The sequence below is a fragment of the Microtus pennsylvanicus genome, chromosome 12 (assembly GCF_037038515.1).
Source record: "Microtus pennsylvanicus isolate mMicPen1 chromosome 12, mMicPen1.hap1, whole genome shotgun sequence".
In the NCBI taxonomy this organism is placed as follows: domain Eukaryota; kingdom Metazoa; phylum Chordata; class Mammalia; order Rodentia; family Cricetidae; genus Microtus; species Microtus pennsylvanicus.
In genome coordinates this window covers 18,097,105-18,122,754 of record NC_134590.1, presented here as the reverse complement: position 1 = coordinate 18,122,754, position 25,650 = coordinate 18,097,105, and the positions used below count along the sequence as shown (strand labels likewise).

The 25,650-nt window shown below is 37.7% G+C and overlaps 1 protein-coding gene across 1 annotated transcript in view; it reads right to left on the bottom strand.

The window, feature by feature from the left end:
* The window catches only part of LOC142832355 (transmembrane protease serine 11F), a 31,790-nt gene extending 7,853 nt beyond the window's left edge, over positions 1–23,937 (bottom strand). Inside the window, exons 1-8 of the mRNA XM_075942792.1 lie at positions 23,821–23,937; positions 20,770–20,852; positions 18,786–18,940; positions 15,580–15,698; positions 6,698–6,765; positions 5,270–5,433; positions 2,470–2,508; positions 555–756 (exon numbers count right to left, since the gene is read on the bottom strand). Of these exons, the coding sequence (XP_075798907.1) occupies positions 555–756; positions 2,470–2,508; positions 5,270–5,433; positions 6,698–6,765; positions 15,580–15,698; positions 18,786–18,940; positions 20,770–20,852; positions 23,821–23,937 (947 nt within the window). The remainder of the gene's footprint in view (positions 1–554; positions 757–2,469; positions 2,509–5,269; positions 5,434–6,697; positions 6,766–15,579; positions 15,699–18,785; positions 18,941–20,769; positions 20,853–23,820) is intronic.
* Between the last annotated feature and the right edge of the window lie 1,713 nt (positions 23,938–25,650).

Genomic DNA, 25,650 nt, shown 5'->3' with positions numbered 1-25,650 from the left:
AAAAGACCAAGTCCCTTAATCTCCAGGCTCTCTAAAGAGTCTATGAATGACTGAGTTTTGAGAGAAACAACCCTGAAAGCCAAGCTGAGAACCTGGACTCTGCTATACAGGACCAAAATATCATGCTACAAGGGCAGAGCGACACCTCTATAAGCCTTCTGAAACTTCCATGGAGTTTCCTTGAAAATACAGTGAGAAGAGAATGCTCCAAAACAAATTTCAAAGCCTTTTCTCCCATTGTAACGAGATAATCCCGGATATTGAAGGTGGGAAATCAATTAATTAACCGGTGGGGAAGCAGGAGAGAAGTGATTAACTTTTCTCTTTGAGTATGTAGAAGACAAGTATATCAGTCTTTATGGTGAATAACTTGTAATATAAGGAAGATAGCACTAGAATCAAACTACACAAACCAAACAGGTATATAACCTATAGAGGGCAGATAAGGTGCAGACTGGAGGACAAGCTGGTGAGACTGAGCTGTTCCTTTGCATTAAATCAATGGCAAGAGAGGACTAAGGAAAGCAAAGCTCCCCATTGCCCAGTGAACTTACTTCCAGAAGCAGTGAGCTGCAGTCAGGAGCCACGTGTTGCTAATGAGGGTGGCTCCACACTGATGGCCAGCCCCTATGAGCTGGAGGCTGGCCTGCCATGGCCATTCTCCTTCCATAGCTGTTTCCCTTCCTTGGACAATTCGCTCAGTAGTAGAGGATGCTGGCAATGGCATGTTTGAAGATGACATCCTTATCCCACATCCTGACAAAGAAACACGTACTAGTTTGTTTTCATTACAATAGAGGGAAATATCATGACCTGTATTTAGGGAAGTCACTAATAAAATCTTTTTTGCTTCAGCTACTCTTTATACCATTCTTAGCAGTTAGTCACTGGTGTGTGTGTGTGTGTGTGTGTGTGTGTGTGTGTGTGTGTGTGTCTGTGTGTGTGTGTCTCTGTGTGTGTTTGTATAGTGTTTATTACTCTAAAGTTCAGAAGAAATGAAGAAATACTTACCAATATGCTTAGGCATTTAGTTCTAAAATCAGCTCGTTTCTCTCTATGAAACATTGACACATATTTCTAATCCCAGCATTTGGGATGCCTATACAAAAATTTTGTCAGTCTTTGGCAGCTGGAGCTACAGAGAAAATCTCGCAAACAAACAATATAAACCAATAATATAAATTGAAAATAATAAGTGAGCCTAAATAGATGCAAAAACAGAAAGAACTTTATTGGGTGCAGAATAGATTTGAAAGTTTGAAAGTGCAGTCATCTAGACTGACCAAATGTTCTGCCAAGGGAAGGTGGCTTTGGGCTTTTACATCAAGCGTGAGTGTAATAACGTAGCATCCTTTGAGGGAGAGAGATGAGATTGGGAAAAGTTCACAGATTACAAACTAATGCAAACTCTGGTGATCATAAATTTTGAAAGTCTCTTGGAATGTCTAAGTCAAGAAATAAGCAATAAACTGACCAGTCTTGTGTGCCTTATACCTGTTAAGATATAATTAGTCTGGGGAAATCATTCTCTATGATGGATTGAGTTCCTGATAGGAGATATCTTTGTGGTAACTTGCCTATGTCAGCAAGTAATTAAAGTATAGAAAAATATTTGTGTTCTCCTGTTGACCATTCTAGAGTCATTCTGTCATTTATTTTTATCAATACATAGGTTATTACTAAACATCAAAAATGGCTATATATTCATATATATATATATATATATATATATATATGCATGTACGTATGTATATGCATGCCTTGGAGAGGGACACAAATAGCTGTACATAACCTAGCTAGTGAGTGACGTAGTGGTATATAACATTAGGATCATCCACATCTAAATCAATAGAACTTTACTGTTGAGTGACAACCCATCAGTGAATATAGGTCATGATTTATCCTCCATGTGACAAGTAGAATCAATTTATTATCTTTGATATATTTTACTAATTTTATGCAAATTTTTATTTTCTAAAATATAAGAATAGTTTAGAAAAATTCTTATTTGCTGCTGTCAAATCTTCAACTGATCTAACTTCAAACCAACCCCTGAAAAGCCTTGCAAGTGTTCTTACAGCACGGATAGTAGGCACATATTTAACCTACAAGACTCAGAATATATTCAGGTGTGATGAGTGAAGCAGGGAGAAAACCTCAAACACTTGAAAAGTGAAAACTTCAACTTGGTTCTCTCTTAAATCATGAAAGAATATCAAAATACTTTAATAATATTAATATAACATCTAAAATATTATACAACATATATAAAGGATAGAAAATAAAATCACATTGATATATATACCTAATATGTGACATATTAAGAACAGAAATGGAAAGACTAAGTACTTGATTTATGAAGATATAAAAAGAAATAGAAAATCTTGTAATCTGTACTAACATTTTTGTGATTCTTATCCATTCTCTTTATTAAGAAATAAACGCTTAATTGTGGACTTTGGGACTTACGACTATTGAGGAGATTTCTCATCTTTTTGCTGTCAATAGCTGTAAGAAGAGAACACAAGTTAGTTGACATGACAGCACAGTCTCTTTCCTGTGTTATTTTGCTCACAAATTTATGAATAGCATTGTTAATTATTTAAAGTATCCATGATTCACGAAGACATTGAAGTTTTCATAGCCAAGTAATATACAACAATCATCTGATTCAATCATTGATTCAAATAATAGAATTTCATTTGATAATCAACTCAGAACATCTTATTTTATGATTTTTCTTTCAAAAACATGTAAAACAGTTAGGAATGAGGGAGCAAGGGTAAATGTGCTGGTAGCTTATTTTTACAGGGCTGTAGCCAAAGTCAAAGAAGTGAGTCTCCAATTTCCATCACATGGTCAATGATGAAGGCAGACTCTCAGGGCCCAGTTTCAAGGTCCTAGTCTAACAAGAACTGGGAATTCTCTCCATGGATCTTGCCGACTTCTCCCTGAGATCCTCTCATATTGAAGTGCCTGAAAAGTTAGTGACTTGACACTAAGAGAAGACCATGAAGTTCCTTCACTTAAAACCTGTCCAAAAACTCTGTTCATTCACACTTCTTATCCCACAGTTATGCCCTGTGGAGAGGTAGCCGGAGACTAGCTAGTGGTCCAGTGTGAGCAGATCCTGCCTTATCAGTCTTTTTTATCCCTGTGATTAGCTTCCTTTCTTCCCCAGACATGGCTGCTCAGGAAAGAAGGTCTTGGGATCTACTGTTGAGTAGGGTTAGAGAATTCATCTATGACCCATTCTTCACAGAAAGGTAGGTGGTCTCAGACTCCCAGTACCTGGTTTGGAAAAGAGGGACCTAGTTGCTATTGCTCACCTTTGAGCAGAAGAGAGAAAAGTAGGGAGAGCAAGATCCAGAAAGAAATGTCTTTGAAGGCCCTTAGATTTACTTTAGTTCAAAACACTCCATGCCCAACAACATAGTTTAGATTATTCCATTGTGTTGCAAAAGTCCAAATAGGAATGTAAGCCCCAATCCTTACTAGGAATTTCACATACATGTTTTTAATGAATGGTGTGTATGTGATGGAAAATATATGTAAATGAATTTGTTATCAAGCGTTGTCTTGGTATATTCTCATTCTGATATAAAAACAGCCTGTAAGAAATTCTATAACTATAACATCCAGTGAACTCTGATCATTTACATTTTCCTTTAAGTCTGTGATCATGACTTGGAAATAGCTACATTATCAATAGCCAGGATTTTCTCTGAGGATGCTCTTTACAGAGTGATAAATAGGTTCTCGTTTCTCTTGGAGCAAAATGTTTTAACAATAAAAATAATACATAGTAAATAGAATGATCATCATGTCTAACTACCTATGTAATATACAGTCTAATTTGACTTAAAGATGTCCAAGAAGATTCTGCAAGTCTCTTCTCTCTTTTATAAGAAATCAAAAGTAACTAAACTTAGAAATTCATGAGCTACAGTGAAGGAGCTGGAAGGTCTACTGTCCTGAGATATAGACAACTATAAAAGGTACTAAGGAAGTAAATGAAAAAGGGACCAGTCCAATCCTTTCATCATTTAAGACAGTATTTTATTTAAAAAAATATTTTATTCCCTAATTGCATTTTTTCATAGAACAAAAGAATCCCTCCAAATTTCGAATTAGCTCTAAGGGACTTTTCATTTTAATTTCATAAACTATTTGAACTTAATTTTCTTCTCTCTTCTACTTTGGAGAAAACAAGGACTTCACTAATAATTTTTCTTTCTTTTGGAAGTAACAGGGAAATAATGAAAATATTTTGACTAGAAATGTCAGAGGACCTCTTCATAGTTTATGCCTCTCTTATTTCAGAATCATTCTTTATATACATGATTGTTTCTTTGATATAAAAATTAACTCTTGAGGATGTAAAGATGGTTCAGGAATTAAGAGGACTTATTGTTCTTGCAGAAGACTTGGGGGATCTTAGCATCCACACCTGCCAGTAATCCCAACACCAAAGGATCAGGCATTGTTCAGGCCTCCATTAGCATCTCCACACACATGCACCTGAAGTTAAACAGGCACACGCACACACACTCACACAAATAAGGAAAAATTATATAAGACAAACAAACAAATAAAAACTCTCTAAAATGTACTTATAAAATGATTCTGAGATTCATAATATTTGTGTTTAATTTTGGCTACTTTTGCTGATTCTTGTTTCAGGGCCTTGTTTATTGTCCAGCTCCCCATGTAAAATGTTGAACATAATGTCCACCCTTTGATGGATCTTAAAATATTCAATAACATTTGGTTAAAAAACTTAGAAACTTTGTCAAAAGTCTCATAAGTATAGAAAAAAAGTATAATTCCAAATTTTACCTCATAGTGAGTTTTTATTTTAGGTTTTCTCAACGCTGATATGTTTTCATTTATTTAGTGTGAGTGTGTGTGTATGTGTATGTGTTGTGTTTGTGTGTGTGTGAGCACACACTCATGCGTGAGCATGCACATGCATGCACACACTATGTACATACAGGAGCCCGAGGATATCAGAAGGGTGTCAACTACATTGGAATTTGGCATGCAGGTAACTGTGCACTGGCATGTGGATGCTGGGAAGTGGACCTGAGCTCTTTGCATGAATAGAAAGTGTTCTTAAATTCTGACTCATCTCTCCAGGCCCACTGATATATTTACTAGTGGCGAGTTTGTGAAATGGGAAGCTACACGAACCAGATTCTTAGGACAACTGCAGGCAATTGCAATCAAAGGGAATTGGGAAAATGGCAAACAGCAACAAAATACTTACGTGTGAGGCTAAATGATGGTTTATTTATAGTCAGAGGCAACTGTTTGATCTTCAAACCTTGGTATAAGGTCCTTTCAATTTTTTTCTTGATTCGTTCAGCACTATCAGTAGATGGGTATCGAAACATTAGCACCATAAGAATGTTCACGCCCTGTTCATCTGGACTGGAGCAAAACAGAAAAATGATTCCATCTCTGCACTCTCCACGAATTTAAAGAAACATTGTGGATGATATCTGTGCACACGAGACTTAACATTGCATCCAGATAAGGGAGCAAGATGGAATGCATGACAATAATGAGTGCTGCGAACACTGCAGAAGAGAAAGCAACATAATGGAAATAAGAAGAGCATTCTCCGTCTTTCCTCAGTTTGGAGAGTTCTGTGAGGGGCCCGTGAAACCATACTTTGTGTTCACTTGAACAGGTTGCTTATAAAAGCATTTTGAATAAAAGCAGTAAGGTGGCTGAAGTTATTATTCTCCAGTGAAGTGTGGCAGAGACAATGTGTGTATGCATCACGTCCATTCTTCTTTGCCTTCTGAGCATAGAACTACTGCATTTCTAGCCTCTCTTGAAGTTTACTGAAATGCTCTCCTGAATTCTTCCCTTACTGCTAAGTCTTGTGCTTTTTTGTATCAGGCAGAAGTAGAAGATCACGTGACAAGGAAATACTATAATGTCTACTGGCACCCAATCTTTTCCCCCACTTTTGACTCTTTAAGTTGAGTCGCAATAGATATTGTATTAAAACACTGATATTCTGGTATTTTGCATAAATGTAATAAACACATTTCTATAGGAAGTAATTTATAAAGATAAAATAATTTTATCAATGATTCAAATACAGAAATGTATGTCATGATTAAGGGATGGAAAGCCTGTAGTAGACTTTAGAGAGTGAATTTACTTAGAAAGGGAAATAAAAGAAGGGGTATACACAAAGGAAAAGACATAAAAAGACTAATTACCACTAAGAAATTAGTCATATATATCCTTTCTATCAGCCACCCGTCTATCATCTCTATCAGCCACCTATTATCCCCTCTATCTTTTTATCATCTATTTATTTGTCTATATATATATATATGTATCACCTATCAATTATCTATCTATCTCATCTACCTATTATCTACTAGATAATAGACTACCTATTTGCCATCTCTATATATCTCTATCATCTATCTAATTATCAAAAAAATCAATCACTTATGTATGTATCTGTCTATCAACTATCTAATTATCACCGATCTGTCATCTCTCCATTTATCTCAGTGTGAAATCTATGCCTTTTAAACATTATATCAAAGCATACATAGGAGCTGGTGCAATGGCTCAGCAGGGAAGGGTGCTTTCTGCCAATCTGATGACTTGAGTTTCATCCCTGGAATCCACATGGTGGAAGCAGAGACTCCTATAAGTTACATACCTTATCTTGATAACGTGGGACTTGATAAATCGACCCACTCCAGAAGAACGTCGGAATATCCTAGACATCTGATAAGAAAAATAAATAAAAGTGTTAGTCCTGAGAAACATACTATTTTTTATCTATCAAGAAATTTTTGGTAAAGAACAGGTTTTTAGTTGATTTTCATGATACATAGTGGCTTTCAACAGTGAGCAGACTAAATCTGTGTTCAAATCCTCATAGGACTGAACAACTTTTTCAAAATGGTCAAATTTACTGAACCTCTGTAAAATGGGAGTGACTGTGATCTGCCTTACAGAGCTGATTTGTGGAATAAAATTGGAAGCTGGAAAGATAGATCGGTGGCTAAGAATCCTTTCCTGAAATCATAAGTATACAGATGTGGATCCCAGTACCTGTGAGATAACTCAGGTTTCCTTCCAGAAATTCCAGCTCTTGGGGGCTGCAGAAAGTTGCTGCTTTTAGCCTAGCCCCAAAAGCAAACATCCTGGGTCCAAGGAATAACTATGGCTCAAAGAAACAGGTGGAAAGTGATATACATAAGAGGATACTCTATGTGATATGCTCTCCTGGCCTTGTATGTTCACAGAAAGGTGTGCACGTGTACTTACATAGATCCCCCCCAAACACACACATACGCAGACAAACAAATAGAATTTTAAAAAGTAAATGAAATTACATTATATGTTTGATATCTAGCAAACTACTTACGTAATAATTTCAGTCTTAATTATCAATTCAATTAGAGCGTGGGTTATTTTTAAGACATCAACCTCAGTTGTAAAAAAGCCCAGCATCCTGTTTGCTACACTCTATGGCATCTAGTCTGCCACTGTCACCATGTCGGTTGACTTTGTCAGTGATTACTATATCACTTGACCATTTGAATGACGATAACAGCTCTGACACCTCACTGTCTCACTGTGAGTCATTGCTCTGAGGCATGCAGAGCCTAACACCCATTGCACCACACTGTATATCATGAGCATGACGTTCCTCAATCTTTCCAGACTGAACCTGTGAAGGATTGGGATGTTCAGAGAACTTATTTCCTAAAGAGCCCTGATTCCCTAAAAGGAGGCATGCTGAAACTTACCCTCAAAGAGCACTGGGCTGACCATCAAAAGGCAGAAGACACAGGTCTATGTTAACTGAACCAAAGAATACTTATGAGCTAAGTCTCACACTCCAACCCCCAGATACTACACACTTTGGGAACAAGGGGTTCTGTGTCCTGCTCTATATACTTTCTTCCGCTCCTGGACTCTGCAGAACCAGTACAACACTCAGAAGATTCTACCTTTTAAATAGTGAACCCAATTTCCTTGTTTTAGCCTAGTGGGGGACTATTGTCATCTTCTTAGAAACCTGTGTTATATGATCCTTTTTGTTCTTGCAGTTTACCCCCACAGTGCAAGCAAAATTGACACCTATTTAATAGAAAGATGCATATATTAAGCTCTTGCTTCCAGACAGTATCTCCCTCAGTGTAAGTGGTATTAGCTTTCTTCTTTGTTGGTCCCATCATCACTCTGCCTTCACTCGAGGTCCACCCCTGCCTGTCTGTGGTTTTACAAAAAATAATATGAACATGTAGACCAATTCCATAAATTGGTTACCATGAGGTATCTATCAGTAAATGAATGAGCAAAAAAATGTGATATAAATGCGAAATGGATTTTAAGTCATATGGAAGAATGAAGTTATGTTATTTTTCAAGATAATAAATGGAACTAGAAAGAGCAGAGTAAGAAAAGTAAGTTAGACTCAGAAAGACAAATACTACATTCTTTCTCATATGTGAATCCTTGATCTTATGTATAAAATACCTTAAACGTATTAAAGTGTATATGTATATATATATTGAAGTATTAGTATAAGAATCTGAGAAAAGAAAGAGGGTAGGGAAGGTGGAAGGGAGATAAAGGAGACTGTCTTAGAAGTTAATATGTTAATATGTTTGAAGTTCAGGATAAATGTAAATGAAAATATATTTCTAAAGTCAATCACTGTGTACATGAATATACCAACAAAATGTTTTTTTATTGGAAAGGTACTAGAGAGATGGTATGGTTTGGGCATTAAAGGATAGGTTCACAACGAAAACACCATTTTTTTAAAAAAGTTTGTGTGGATTTACTCAGGACACAACTCAAAAAGTCAGTTAGTATAAACTAATAAGTTTCCTAGTAAAAAATGAAATAAAAGATTGCCATTTATTTTAAAGAAAAATTAACTGTTTTCTTAGAAATGATTATTGTAGTCATTTTTTTGAAGAAATTAAATTTTTATTGGTATACTTCCCTTGAGAACTCAAAAATATGATGTCTAGTATAAACTAATTCAATCTTTAAGTTTTTATGTTCCAACTCTAAACATAATTATGCTAATGATTACTTCACTTAAAAATTTTATTTCTAAACAGATGCTAAAATTATTCATTCACCTTAAAACACATCATTATTGTCTTTCTTGGCTTTAATTCCAGCACTAAAAAAGAAAAGTACACTTGAAACAGTGTGTGTGCCTCTAAGCAGGCTAATGGCTGCTCAGTTATTGTTTGGGTTTTTAAGCTTTGTCCTCGGGCAAGAAACTGTACAAAGATTAAGGTCTTGGGAAAGATAAACTGCTCCTGGATACCAGGAGATACTGATGGAGAATTCTTTTTGAGGTCTACCTATGAAAATAAGGCAAGTTGCACAAGTATCCTTCTACTATAAGGGTGGCTATAGACCAGTAGAGGGAAAGCGCACTGATAGAATGGTCCACTCCAGAAAAGCTTTCTACGGACTCCACAAGTTTGCTTCCTCTGATCTCCAAATTCCTGATCATTCAGATCACACAATTATCAGTTATGTACCGACTGTGACAGCTCTCAGATTGCTCCATTCTGTCATTACTTAACTTTAATTTTGATTCTATTCTTTTCCATGAATGATCTTCCATTAATAATCAAGAGTATAATTTCTTTGCAGGAAGGGACTGTGTTGACCTTGGCATCATTTATAGCTTTGCAGAAAGTATGTGTGAATGAGTAATTATATATTCATTAATAATTGACTATCTATAGCAATGGCTCAGCTTAATCAGCATTGTAAAGACAAAACAAAACAAAACACCCAGATCTTATACTGGTTTTTGACTCTTATTATTGCTGTCTTTTTCTTTTATATCACTGATGTATTCATTCAGAACAAATGTAAGTCCCCTTTGTTCAAGGCATTGTAGTAGAAACTGGTTAAACAGTGCTGAACAAAAACGGTGCCAAGCTTAAATTCAAAATACAGTTAGATAGTAATAAAACAGACATTGATTATCAAGTGTCATTGGCAACACCTGAGAGACAGTAAAGAGAAGGGATCTCCAAGTAGATGGCTTAAGTGGTATTTCAGATGATGCTGAGATAGTCTTCTATGGGGAAGGAACAGAATGCGCAAAAAATCAGAAAGAAGGCCAATACGGGCAAAGCAAAGTGAGCAAGGCAGAGTGTAGAGAGGGAGCAGTTAGAGCTGAGGCAGGCGAGCATTTGGGAACTTGGGTGAAGAGCTTAGGTTTTATTTTAAGAATATTTAGAAGCCGTTAAGAAAATGTAAGAAAACAAATACAATATTTCATTTTCAAAATGTCGTTCTGATCTTTGTATATGTGAGATGGATCCTAAGTGGAAGCAGTGATAATTGACGTGAATATGTGAGCTCTTATCCTGGCTAGTTTAGAATGGAGATTATAGACTAGAGATAGGTAGAAATGTGACTTGTCACTAGAATAGACATGTGGATAATGGAAGTGTAGGTGCTCTGGCAATGAGGTAGACAGAATTGTTCATTGAAAATTCATGATGAAAAAACACTAGCGGGCACAGTCTTTAAGAAGGGCATTTAAACTAGATTAAATTGAGATGCCTCCAAGTATAAACACCAGGTAGACTATTGAATGAGGGGAAGCTTTATCTATATCATTCAAATGGAGCTAAACTTATCTCCATGACTCACAAGATTGGCAGAATTTCAACATCTTGACTATTCTTTAATTCTAAATTTGGCCAACCAAATATGACTGCTTCTTGAAGCATCCATCTAAGGATGGTCATGGGGAAAATGCCCCACTGCTTCAGTTACTAACTTGGAAAAGTACATTAAGCTGGCATTAGCTGTATTTTTCAATGTGAAATAAAATAAGGAACAACATTAGCCCAAAATCATTGTTTGATCCCCTGAAATCAGCCATTTCTGAAACCAAGTGAGTCTGTACTTTTCCCCACTGTATTCATTTTACTTAGCTGTTTTAACTTACACTTGTTTAGTGCGATTTAACCCTGAATGTGTTCTAATGTCAACAGAGGAGAACAGCACAAACAAAACAGAAAGAGAAGCAAGAACAGACTATCTCTCAGGTGATTTAGAGACGTTGGCCAATGGAGATTTACTTTTATAGTTGCTTATCCAACAAATAAAAATGTCTTTCATTTCTTTAGGAATTTCTTAAGACAGCCTGGAGAGATGGCTCAGTCATTAAAAGTTAAATCAAAAGGACAAGAAATTTTTAAAGTCTTTAGTTTTCTTCTTTACATTACATTGAATTGTGATGAGAAATTTCAGCATATGAATATTATTCAACAATAAAGTTATGATCGTGGATTAACTAAATTACTTAGTGGATAAATGTACCAGGGTCTGTGAGTACTAGCTGATAACACCTTGCATCTCTACTTCCCACAGCCTTGTCCTTGTCTGACCTGGGAAACTTGCCCAGTGATGTCTGGGAAGTCATTCTTTAGCTTTTTAAGGCATCACCTCTTGGTGTATGACAAACAACCCAGCCCTACTATGTCTGCTCAGAATCACCTTTGTGATGTAACCTAAGCCCCAGATCATCCAGACAAATCAAGCTGAGCCTGGACTTTTGAAACCACATCCTTGCTAATATTCTTCCTGTATACATTCCTTCTGTCTCTACATTCTAAATAAAATTTCCTGGAATAATTAGTTCAAAAAATCATTTAATCAGAAATCTTCATTAATCAGGAACTTCCAGAAACAGAATTTGCTTCTTGTGACTCAAAACAGATAGGAATAAGTTCTCTGGAACCAGAAAACACTGTGGTTCGTTGGGAGTTCTGTTATCACCAATTCCCAATTTTTAGATGAGGCTTAGTCTGTAGTGAGGAAAATATTCAGTAAACTTCAGTGGAAAAGTAAGAGTTTGTATCTTGTGCATTTTTCATATTTCAAATGTTATATCCTTGAATAGAAAGATAATGGGAGGAACCTTAATGCAGATCCTCACGCGTTAGTGTTGTTTTAGAATGTTTACAAACTCCTAAAATGGGTTTCAGTCAATGTTCTTACAGCACAAAGGATTCGATGACTATAAAGTGAACAGCTTTAACTGGCCAAACCAGCTAAACTGAGAATGAAACCAATTATAATCTTTTTTCTTTTCTTTGGGGGATGGAATGTATTTTAATTACAACATTTCTCCCTTCCCTTTTCTCCCTCTATATCCTCCTGAATATCCCTCCCTACTCTTCTTCAAATGCATGTCTTTTATATATTGATAAATACATCATGTTCAGTGCACATAATGCTACCCGAATGCATGTTTTCAGGGTTGATCATTTGCCACTGGGCAACCAACTGATGTGCTCGTCTCTAAGAAAGAGTGCTTTGCCCATCCCCAGCTTTTCACAGTTGCTTTATTTTAATCTGTCTTGACTCTGCCCCAAAGAGCAGAGTATTATACAAGTGATCAAACAGAGAAGTCCATGGCAACCCTAATCAGCAGCCCTGAGATTACAGGTTGTTTGTAGACAGAGAAAGGTACTAAGAACAATGACTAACTTTAATATTTCTACTGAGGACCGTGATATAAAGCATTGATTCAAATGTTCATAAGTAATTCTAGACCGTCATAATGCTTTATTTGGCCAATCTCTTGGCCATTAATGGAACAGATTACTATATATGATCATGATTTGACATAATCTTAGAGAATAGATTCTATAAATATTCACAAAATGGATACAAAAAACAATTTATAAATTTATTGAATAGATAGAAAAATAGGTGAATGAGTCATAAGCTACAGTTTTTCTTTACCATCGCAAATATGTTTGGAGTGGAAAGAATCAATAACTGGAAAGTTGCAGCTGGCATAAAAGAAAGGCGAGAGAAAAATAATTAAAACTAAGAGACTATGAAATGTTTTCTACATTTCTTAGACGCACAGTAGTTTCTGGTACTCGTGAATGAAAACTAGTGGGTTCCTTCTTCTTAAAAGATACGATAATCAGTTAGGAAACCTCTATTTGCTTATAGTGTACAAGTCTTTACTGTACAAACACTTTAATTCTGTTTGCTGTCCTTTGAAAAAGGGGATCTAGAATGAGAAATTAGGAAGAAAACAGCAAATAAAATATTCAAAGACAGAAGTGGCATCAAGGAGACACTGACTCCTAAGAACTAGTAATTATGAAAAGGTGAATGTGGAATACATCAAAATGAATGGATTTAGGTTCAAGGGGACAGACTTCTCTTTAAAGACCTCACTAAAATTATGCTAGAAATAAGAGTAAGGAAAAGCTCAAACACTGATAAAAGGTAGGAAAAAATTTCCTTAATAGATGAGAGATTCATTTCATGTCTTGAACTCAGACAACAAAAGACAAATAACTGAAGTACGATTAATAAACTCAGGGATTGATATTTGGGTTCAACTTGTAGACCCAAAAGTCAAAGCAGCCAGTCACTGGCTCGACCTCAGTCCAAAATGGCGATCTTGCCTCCAAGAATCTCAGGAGACTGTGTCTGAGAGCTGATTTCTCCCACTTTATAATCCTCTCTAGTCCTGGGATTAAAGGCGTGCACCACAGGGATTAAAAACAAACACCACCCAGTTTCTATGGCAACTAGTGTGTCTATTAGGATTAAAGGTGTGTGTTAACCATTGCCTGGCTGTAAGACTGACCAGTGTGGCCGTTTTACTCTCCCGATCCCCAGGCAAGCTTTATTTATTAAAATACAATTGAAATGCCACTATAAGTAGCTGGCTAGAGAGATGACTCAACAATTCAGTACTGACTGCTTTTCTACAGTACCTAGGCTCTATCCAAGCACCCAGTTCGGGCAGCTTACAACCACCTGCCACTCTAACTGCAGGGAAAACAAATAATTATTTATTTAGTTTTCCTTTAATCCATGGAATCCAATTAGTGCTGCTTATACTGGAATAAGGTGTAGAGTGTTGAGGAAACTTGGGGATTGGAAGTGAAGTGTAGATATGACCAAGATACATTGTATACATGTATAAAATTTTCAAACAAGAATACATTTCTAAAAAAGGGTAATACTTTAAAGGAACAATTTAAAGTTCTAATGAAATACATCAAAGAAGTCCTAAATTAGATACTTATTTTGTGTGGCCCTCTACATTTGAAGCATGTTAAATCAAATCCTAACATGGAAATGTGTGTCTCTTTGTGTGTATGTGTGTCTCTGTGTGGGTCTCTGTGTATGAAGGCCTGTGTGTGTGTCCATGTGTGTGTCTACGTGTACATCTGTGTTTTTGTGTTTGTATGTGTCTATGTGTGTGTGTATGTTTATGTGTATGTATATTTGATACAGAAAAGCAAAAATGCAATATTTTCCAAGATAAACTCAAAGAAGACTAGAATCCTAGATGTATTGGATGTACTGAATGTACATTCTAAACAGTATATGAGTTCAGAAATCAGTAAATATGGTATTATTAAGCTATTTATCTTAAAATGAGAGATCTGAAGATAGACTGCTTTGGAGGGCATTGAATTCCATATTTAAAAGTCTCATAAGAATGAAAAACTATAGAGAAATGAGGAGGAAGACCTTGTGAAGAAGAAGACAGATATTATAGATTTCACTATTTGCAGCAAAAGATAAGGGATTTTTGGAGCAGCCAGAAGCTGAAATAGATAAGAATAATTCTTTGCTGTAGCCTTTCCTGGCACAGATGATACTTGGTTCTCCTACTTTTGCCTTTTAAAACAGTTAAAGAAAAAAAATATTCTATTGCTTTAAACCATACAGTTTTGTGGTAATTTTCTATGGTAGCCCCAACAACCTAATGTCACAAAGATCAACACTCACTGTTTATTTATATAATGACACAGCAGATGCTTGTCCTCATCAACTTAGACCATGAAACCCAATATGGTCAAGTTCAACAGAACCACCATATATGGGCTGCCCATGCATGCACCTCAGATGCTGCCTATAGAGTGAAAAATAGTTTGAGCAATGGAAGATGTTATACACCTCAGTTAGCAGGCTGAAACTGCATTTGTGGAGGAGCTGGTCTGACAGGTAAGCATGGGACTGACTATTGTACCATAGTAGTCCTAAGAACACTGATTTTTATTTTTGGAAGGAAATGATTTGATTATTTAATTTAAACCCGCACGTGACTCAGTTATATATACCATAATTTTTAAATGCAAACGGCAAAGCCAGGGTCTTAAAAGCTAATTATATTGAATCAGAAGTGTTTTCTCATGTAAATGCAAATGGTACTGATTAAAAATAATGATATCAATAATATTTTAAAGTTTATATCACCTTTCCATATAAATATAGTATAACAGTAATAAAATTGCAAAGAACAAATGTATAAAGGTTATTTTCAATATATATTACTGATAAAGGTTTATATATAAAAGAGCAAAATCATTAACAAACACTAACAGAAAAGAAATGTACACAGCATGTAACTATTGTGAAATTTAATTAATAAATAGGGAAATGAAAATTAATTCCTTAGTGAGATACAGACTGCTAGCATGACAAATTTGAATATTCAAATTGTTAAATTTTAAGGACTAGATCAAGATTTCTCATTGAGCTTACCATTCTCTCAATCTGATGACTTCTTTCTATAAACTCTCTTGATGACCTCACCCCATAATTTTCTTTGTATTTGATGTTTGTGACTTGAAAAGAGGCGAGGTAATAGAATGACTTATCATCTGAAAGGCAAGAATGGAAGATCCTGGGTTACATGTGCTGTGTTCCTTGTTCTCACCCCTGATAAATCTATTTCCATTTAAAACAAAAGTTATTGTAGAACTCAAAAATCCCAGCTTATAATTTCATCGTATCATTGCAGTTAGCCAAAACAGAAAACTCAGTTCCAAAAGAATGCTGACTGATACACACGCACATGCACATCAAAATTATCCTACATTTGACATGCAACATATAATGAAAAATCAATATCAAAAGAAATCATAAAAGTTGTGTGCCTTATTCCTTTGAACTGTTAATATAGATTTATTACATGCAGGATTTTGATGACACAATTGCCCAAATTTTAAAAATCTATTCTCTTTATAAATTCCCCTCTCACCAGCAATCTAGTTTATGCTTTTGTTATCAAGACAATACATACTTCTTGTGAGTACCCCTGCCTCTTCTCCCATTCTCCACACAGTAGCCGGTTCTGTGGAGAGCTGTCCTCGAGACTGCCAATTTGGTGATATTATCTGCTTACCTAAAGCCTTTCCATTTCTGCATTATCATGGGAAGGAGTCTTCTTTTCTACATACTTAGATTTTGTGTTGAAGCAACAGCAAAACTGTGCTTTTCTTTCTTTAGCATCTCCCTCAAGATTTTGTTTCTACTGTTACTTTCCCTAGAAATCTCTTCCATAGGGTGTTCTCTACTGTTTCATCCTATTCTTGACATTACCTCTTTTCAAGATGGTATTGAGAGCACTCGCACTGAGCCAGCAACCACAACTAAAAAGCTATACTACACTTTGAACAGTGCCTACTGTGGTATTCTAAAAGTTTATGCTTTTTTTTTTTCAATAGGAGGTCAAATTCTGGAGAGGAACTTTGGACTACTTTTCATTCAAAGAGGCAGAAACATTTCCGATAATATTAGCAAAAGAACCCAGAACCATAATTGTCCTAAGCTTTTTTTTAAATAAAGTACTGAATTAAGAAATAGCTATTTCAGGGTTCCCTGACCTGTGGGAAGCCCAAGGACCGCCCACCTCTATCCAGGTCTAGTAAGGTGAGCATCCAAACTGCCTAGGCTCCCCCAAAGCCAGTACGTGCAGTAGGATCAAAAACCCACTGCGATTGTTCTTGAGTTCTCAGTATTCCTCATTTTCCGTTATGTTCATCTAGTCAGGATTTATCCCATGCTTCGAGCAGATGAGGGAGGGGGACTTGATCGGGGAGGGGGAGGGAAATGGGAGGCGGTGGCAGGGAGGAGGCAGAAATACTTAATAAATAAATAAATTTAAAAAAAAGAAATAGCTATTTCAATACTCTGTACTTACAAAGTACACAGCATTTTATGTTAAAATTCTCATTTTAATTTAATTACAGTTTCATTTGAGAACATTTTTAGATCAAAATTATATCAAAGATCTGGAATTAGTAGGAACTACATTTATAAGAGAACAAACATGGCCTAATACTAATACCTACAAGTACTTAATGTTACTATTTGGTTTATTTTTTCTGTTTAAACTGTTGTTTAATCTAGCTGAGATGGAATACCACCACAATTTTATATCTTCTTGTTGTTTATGAGTTAATTTTAAGAAATTTTTCTGTTTTTTTTTTCTTTTCCTTTCCTTTTTTTTTTTAATGGTCTTTCTAAAAAATTCTGGCTGTTCTGGAACTCACTCTGCTGACCAGGCTGGCCTCAAACTCACAGAGATTGCCTGTGTCTGCTTTCAGGGTGCTGGGACTAAAGGTATGCACTACCATGCCAGCTAGTATTTTGTTTCTTATTGTTCACTTAAAAGTTGAAAAAGATGCATAACCAATTATTTTTACCTAAATAACTTATGCTGCATTTGATTGTAAATATGGTTTCACTTTTATGATCATGGCTTAATTCTTTTTATGCGTGTAGATGAATGAACCGATATTTGTCAAGTTTGTAGCAGACACCACGTTCTAATCAATCACTTTTTACATGCAGTGTCTTATTGGATCCAGACTGTATCTCAATGCATATCGTCACAAGATATTATAACTGAGTTATTTTATAAGAGATTCTATTATTTTCTTCAGTGACAGGTATTTTTAGGGATGTTTATATCTATTTATATCTCAATACGTTTTAGTATATTAAAACATCAAAAAAATAAAAAGGACTTGTGGTGGTCACTAAATTTTTAAACAAAGTGTCAGTCATTTATGTTTATAAATATGCTAAGACAAATGTAAGTGGATCTTAGCTGTGTGTCATGTAACTTATCCTGATACTATTTTCAATACAGTTAGAATTAGTTCTGAGTTTTCCTTTCTCCCCCAGTCATGATATAATTTTCCTTTCAAACATAATGTTGCCTTTGGCTTCTTCAAGATATTTTTGGGATAACATTTTTATATAATAAGCTGTTAATTTCTCCTTTCTTCCCCTCCTTTTTTTCATTTCCCTTCTCCTTTGTTCTAACCCCTCTTCCTTCCTTCCTTCCTTCCTTCCTTCCTTCCTTCCTTCCTTCCTTCCTTTCTTCCTTCTTACTTTTATTTCTTTCCATGTCTTTATTTCTTTGTGGTATGGGGGATCTGAATCCACAACCTAGCACCTCCTAGGCAGTTGCGCTTCTACTGAACAATATTCTCAGCATTCTTTACTTTTAATCTTGAGATAGCCTGTTCATTGGAAGTGGCTGACCTTGACTTCACTCTGTAACTCAGGCAGTCCTTGAACTTGTAATTCTCCTGCTGCGGTTTCTTGGATACTGGGACTACTAGCTAAGACTACTGAGTCCTATCTATCACAAGCTTTCTATAGGAGATTCAGAAATGTATTGATTCTGAGAAGAGTACTCAACTTGATGCTATTTGTCCTTATTTTGAAAATATTTTTTGTTTTTTTAATTCTTAGTGTTTCATTTACATGTGCCTATCAGTGTAGTCTTTATTTAAAATTTTCATATTCAGAAATGTGTAATGTAGACTTTCTGTTCTTAGCAAACTATACTTTTACATGAATGAAAACTATATTTACTATTCAATGTTATCAAGATGTCAAATTTTATGCAACAGAGTGTACTTGTACACTCGAGGCATGACCTGAAGACTTACCTTCAACAACGAAATGAGTGACAATGCCGATTGTGATTCCTATGATTGCTACAATTGCCAACGTAAACAGAGAGAGTCGAATAGGGTCCCAAAATTGTTGCTCTCTTCTTTGGTACTCAATTCGTGGGTATTCAGTTTCTGAAAATTCAACTGGTCTGAGATAAGACAATAAGAAATAGTAGCAATTCATTAGACTTTATCATGGTTCTTTCTCGTGGGCATTTCCTTCCTTCCTTCCTTCCTTCCTTCCTTCCTTCCTTCCTTCCTTCCTTCCTTCTTTCCTTCCTTCCTTTCTTTCTTCCTTTAATTGAAAATAGATTCAGTGGGGAAAGAGTATAAATTAGAGCTCCCCATCGGATCCCTCAGAAGTCAGGGAACCCTGCAGAAGGAAGGGAAAAGGATTGCAGGAGTCAGAGGGGACGGAGGACAACAGGAGGACATGACCACAGAAACTTGCACATTTTTTTCTTTTTCATTGCTAAATTCTTATTTTTTTCTTTATTTTTTTAAAAGAAAACAAACTATCTTTTTTCATTCTGCATACCAATCCCAGTTCCCACTCCGATTCCCTCCACCTTCCCACAGACCCCACCACCCCATCCACTCCTCACAGAGGGGAAGGCACATTGTTTTGGGGAAGGTCATATCTAGGCTGAGAAAGGTATCCATCCTAAGAGAATAGGTTTCCAAAAAGCCAGTACAAGCAGCAGGGACAAATCCTGGTGCTTTGTCAATGGCCCCACAGTCTGCCCCAGCCATGCAACTGTCAACCACATTCTGAGAGCCTAGTTTGGGTCTATGCTGGTTCCTCCCTGTCCAGCTGGTGTTGGTGAGCTCCCATTAGCTCAGGTAGACTGTTTCAGTGGGTGTACCCATCATGGTCTTGACCTCTTTCCTTATATTCTCACTCTTCCAACTCTTCAACTGGACTTTGGGAGCTTAGTCCAGTTCTCCAATGCAGGTCTCTGTCTCTGAAACAGGTGGGTTTCTTACGTTCATTTCTTTGCCAAACAATTTGCCTTGCTAAGTAGCACTGGGTTCCTTGAATCTCAGCGAGAACACCATAGTGTGCTTACCCTCCCCAAACCACAAGCACAGCACATATTATAGCTAACTTCTATCAATGGGATGATTCCTTTGCACCAATTTTTGTGTGGCATACTGGAAATTTAAATACTTGGTAGTGAAATATAAAGATCAAATTCAAAATTTTATACTTAGTAAGAAATATTTTATGACATTTAAAGAAGGAAGATTTTAAGCACGACTTTGCATGGTTCCATCGGTTACAATTGATTAAAAATAGAAGACTTTAAGACTTAAAATAATCTTAAGAAATTCTCAACAATTGGTTTTTAAAGTAATCATATGGGAGAGGGAGAGAGAAAGAGAGAGAGAGAGATCAGAGGTTAAGAACATTTGCTGCTTTTCCAGATGACCTAGATTTGATTTCCAGTACCCTCATGGTGACTCACAATCTGTATCGTAAGTTCTAGGGTATCCACCTCCCTCCCTCTTCTGGCCTGTGCAGGTACTGCATTTATGTGGTGCACAGATATGCGTGTAAGCAAAACACCCATACACATAAATAAAATAACATAAAAACAAAGCAGTTTTCAGAAAAGTAGAAGCATCACTTTCAAGACATGACCAGTGTTCATTGTATTTTATTGGCATCTCTAACAAAATCTCACAGCTTGTGAGTTGTGTTCAGGGCACCTGAGACATGTCCCATGTGTTCATTTGTCCCAGATTTCCCAGCGCACTACTTCTTCTAGGAGCAGCGCGTCGTTGAGACCATCATTTTCCCACACAAAAGCTGCTATGTACTTAATTTCTGATTCCTCAAATAGCATTCAGTGATATGTTTTTGCTTTTCATGAAAACCTTTGACAGATATGAAATGAAAATGTTCACTAATGCAAAAGCAATCTTCGTGTTGTTACCTGTGACATTAAAGTACTTCACAAATCACCATAGGTACCTAAAGGTTTTGATATTTGCTTTGCCTTTAGCATCTTTGTGCATTAGTAGAGGAGACAGATACGGAAACAAGATGCTGCAACTCTGTTTTTCAAAGGTTATATAAGAAACAATTACCCCTTTGGAGGAGGTATAAGGTAGGAGATTATTTTTATCAAGAAGGCTACAGTGTGTGTGTGAGTGTTTGTGTGTGTGTGTGTGTGTGAGAGAGAGAGAGAGAGAGAGAGAGAGAGAGAGAGAGAGAGAGAGAGAGAGAGTTTCTTCCTTTGTTTATTGAGAAAGATACTCACTAAATAGCCCTGACTGACTTGGAACTCGCTGTGTAGACAAGATTGGTTGGTCTGTGCCTCTGACTTGAGGGCTCTTGGATTAAAGGGGTGTGCTTCTGTACTCAGCTTAGGATACACTATTAAAAGTTTGAGGAATAAAAGTTCACTTGATATTTAAAAAGAAAGGAAACAGAGAAAACAGAATGTAAAAAAGAAAAACAGGAAGGGCGAGATGTGAGAAAGTGTTCACTACTAATAATTGGTACCTTTTGCCTTAAAGAACTTATGTTCTCTGTAAAATACTTGCAGACAGGAAGCCATTCCAATACCACAGTACTAAAATGGGACAGAATAGAATAGGTTGTAAACTGTAAACTCAGAAGTGTGAGGTTTACGATACCAAAGAGGTGGAAATTTCCCTGCTGGAGCTGGGCAACCAAAGTTCTAATCAGATAGGATAAATCACACAGATGGGAATAGTAGTAGGGATTAGTGACAGGTGGAGGTCATGTTGAAGACTCAAGAGAGAGGTGGAGGTCATGTTGAAGATTCAAGAGAGAGGTGGCAAATGCCTGGACTGAGGTCGCAATGTGGGAAGGAAAGGAACACACAGATCTAGCTCTAATCTTTGAGTCTTACAGAGTGATTGACTGGGTCTGGGGCAAAAAATGATTAGCAGCTCACTCTTGGGGATGTCCAGGCAAATTATTGTTATTATTAAGGACAATTAACGAAAAAGAAGGGCTTCCAATTAGGCATCAATAACGCAAATATGGTGGTTACCCTGAGCCAGCTGGAAACAATGTCTTTATTTTTCTAGTATCATCAATACCTATGTGTATTTCAATGAGAACAGCTCTTAAGGTTGCACAACCCAACCCAGAAGAAAAATGGCTGCGTTCCCATGAGCACTGCCTTCTTTCTCACCCACAACACACCTATTCTCAAAATCTATGCTGGTAAGTATTCCTGATTGCTTGTGTATGTGCCTAGTATTGTCATTCATTTGTATTCCTGGTCCCCCCTTTCTCCATGTTTTCTTGATTTCATTCCTGCAGCCTGAGTCTTTCAAAAATCAGGAGAATCAAATTTTACCAAATTTCTTGTGGTGATAGCTAAGCATCACATGATAAGAGACACCACTGTAAAGATTTGTTTCTCTTCTATCACAGCCATTTTTAATTTTGAAACAAATTTCTTCTATTGTTGACAACTTGTTTTCAGTCTAGTAGGACTCAAGTAAGAAATTCTCTCTCATAAAAGTTGAAAGGAGTTTTGCCTAATATGTGTGTGCTGTGAAGTACAGCCTACAGGAACATGAGGAAGATGCCACCCAATCACTTAGGAAGTAATGCTCATCATCTGCCAGAGGCCGTGGAAGTATACAGCAGTTGACAACTAGGATTTGACAGGTCGATCCACCAGATGGATAACTCTCTGATGGGGAACCTCACTGGGAAAACACAGTAGGGCCACTGACTGTGCATGACTGTAATTTTTCTTAACTAAGAACAGCTATGGGTATTTTCCCCACTGCTTGTGATATATATATTCCATCCTACTGTGAACACATATAGCTGTGTATAGTCAGGAAGACGATCTCTGCTTAACTTTATAACTCTGATAAATAGAAATAATGCTAGGACAAAAACAGCCTTTTACATATTTAACTGCTTTTAGACTTCAGAACAAATTCAAAGCAAACTGGTTGCCCCTGGAGACAAATACACAAGGTCAGTTTCCCTGGTGTTTATTGTTGATTCAAGATCAGTACATAAAGCAACTTGAGTAGACATAATTTTCTCAGCCATGGACCTTCTGCACATACTCGAAACCTCAAGGTTCGGCCAACTAACTGGTTATTGTTTAAGGTCTGAATTTCAATGTCACTTTCTGTCTAGGACCCCTGACCATTGAGAACTGTGTGCTTACTTTACTCACTGACCGGTCAGTGTTACCTCCCTGTCCTGAGAGAAACTATCACAGTTTGGCTCTTTCTTATTGTTTACTCAAGAAGCTGAGTGACCCTGAAAATGTGATGCATATTTGTGCAGAGATTTTGTCTGTTAGAAGCAGAAGAGGTGTAGGGGGAATTAGGAGGGAAATGCGAGAGGGGTGTGTATGTGTGTGTGATGGTAGGGAGATGTAGCCAAATGTGCAGAGAGAGGAGTGTGAGGGAGGAGTAGGAGAGATGAGTGTGTGTGTGTGTGTGTGTGTGTGTGTGTGTCGAAAGAAATTGCAGAGAGAGAATTAGGAGAAAGATGTGCGAGAAGGTATGTGTGAATGCTGAAAGGGAGATGTGGCTGAATGTGCAGAGAGAAAGAATTGTGAAGAGATGCATCTGGGTGGGTAACGAGATACAGAGAATGTGACTGTATAGAAGAGAGACGTATGTGAAGGAAAAAGTATATGACTGTGTGGAGAGAGATGTGACTATGTAAAGAAGAAACATAAAACTGTGTAGAAAATTGTGAAGATAGATGCAACTCTTTATTGAGATGCATGGCATGTGGAATATAGATGTAGCTGGAGAAAGATATAACTGTGTGAAAAGAGATGTAACTGTGTGTACAGGTGTATGGCTGTGCAGGAGAAAGATGTATGTAAGGAGAGATAGGTAACTGTATGTAAACAGATGTAACTGTGCAGAGAGATTGTCAAGAAAATGAGATTATTCAAGATGAAGTAAAAGATAAGGTTATCCCAAGAAAGCTTGTGCTTCCTTATTTACTCCTCAGATAGAAAAGTCTGGCCCTTGCTGCATTTGTGTGTTTTTTGCATACCCTGGAGGTGGCCTTAGAGCTGGCTTTCAAAAAGGCTGCAGGTATGGTTCCTTGCTGCTCTGAGAAAGCATTCTTTTCACTACCCTGGGGTGCAAACCTTGGAGCTGACATCACCATGCTGCGACCTTATCTTATGATTTTGATATAAATTACTTCCTCAAGCGGTCCGTGTGTTGGAGACTTGGTTTCCCAATGGTGGTGTGTCAAGAAGAAAACATTCTTTGCCATGACATTCAGTCACAATAGTATCATCAACACATTCTAAGAACAAGGAAGCAAGTCCACCATGAACAGACACCTCTGAAACCATGAGTCCATGTAAACCTTTCTTCCTGTAAGTTGTTTGTTCCAGACATTCTTTTCATATCCGTGAAAAAAGCATAGAACACTCCAAAGAGGGAAATCTTCACAAAAAATCCAGCAAAGTAGCACTCAGAAGAGTTGAGCCTACACTGCACCAACTCTACCACTCTGGAGAATGAACCCTGCACTTCCCCAGGCACCTGAACGGTCTCTGCTAGCAGAGGTGTAGGTGAAACAGCTTTAAATACACAAGAGTGGTAGAGCTGGCCTCACAGTCTGCTATGTGGTGACATGGGCAAGGGAGAGATAGCACCATGTTCCTCGCCCCTTGTCACCTACTGCAGGTGAGAAAAGCTGGTCCTGGGGTCGTGTGACTGAGAGAACTGACCCTACGCCTCAGCAGCTGCAGCCCTTGCTGGAGCAGACCCTGAACCTAGCCCAGGCAGCATAAGAGAGCTGACCCCATTGGTGGAGGCACAGGAGATCTGGTACCCTCAAATTTTTTGGGAGATCTGGTCCTACAATTCACCTACCACGCTATGGAGTGAGCCAGGAAGAGACGACCTCTCTCCTTCCTCACCCCTCACTGCCTATGGTGGGTGAGAGAGTTGTCCCTGAGGTCACGAGAGTGGGAGAATGGACAGTATTCCGCAATGGCAACAGCACCTTGGAAAGCAGGCCCTGCCCCTTGCCTAAGCAGCACAATAGAGCTGGAGTGGGCCTGGGGGCATGAGAGCAGAAGGACTGACTCCACTCCCCTCTCCTGCCCTGTGGTGGCATGAGTGAGAAACAATTGCCCTCCCTCCCCTTGCTACTTGTGGCAAGTGGGAGAACTAGTCCTGAGGCCATGAGAATGGGTGAACTGGTTTTGCCCTCACCAGCTGAAGCACATGTAAGAGTGGACACTCTTGGCACCTGACCTAGGCAGCATACTAAAACTGACCCTGTTGTGTTAGTGAGGGTACAGGTGAGCTGGGCTTTTGAGCATGAGAGCAGAAGAGCTGCCTCATATGCTGTGGACTGGCCAGGGTAAGAGGGATATGCCTTCCCCTACCTGTTGCCTTCTGAGACAGGTGGGAGAGCCAATCTTGGAGACATGAAAAGGAAGAGCTTGTTCTGCCCTCACCATGTTCAGACATATGGAGAGAAAGTTCTTTGCTTTACAGTAGAACTAGCCATGGTGGTGTGAGCATGGGTGAGCACACAGTAGAGCTAGCCATGGTGGTGTGAGTGTGGGTGAGCACACAGTAGAGCCAGCCATGGTGGTGTGAGCGTGGGTGAGCACACAGTAGAGCTAGGCATGGTGGTGTGAGCGTGGGTGAGCACACAATAGAGCTAGCCATGGTGGTGTGAGCGTGGGTGAGCACACAGTAGAGTTAGCCATGGTGGTGTGAGTGTGGGTGAGCATGACGCAAAGGTTTAAGAACAAAAAAACTGGCCCTATTCTTGCTGTCTACTGCATTGGATGAGCTAGTCAAGGCAGTGCTGGAGAGCTTGCCTGGGTGGTAATGATTAGGGAAAGCTGGC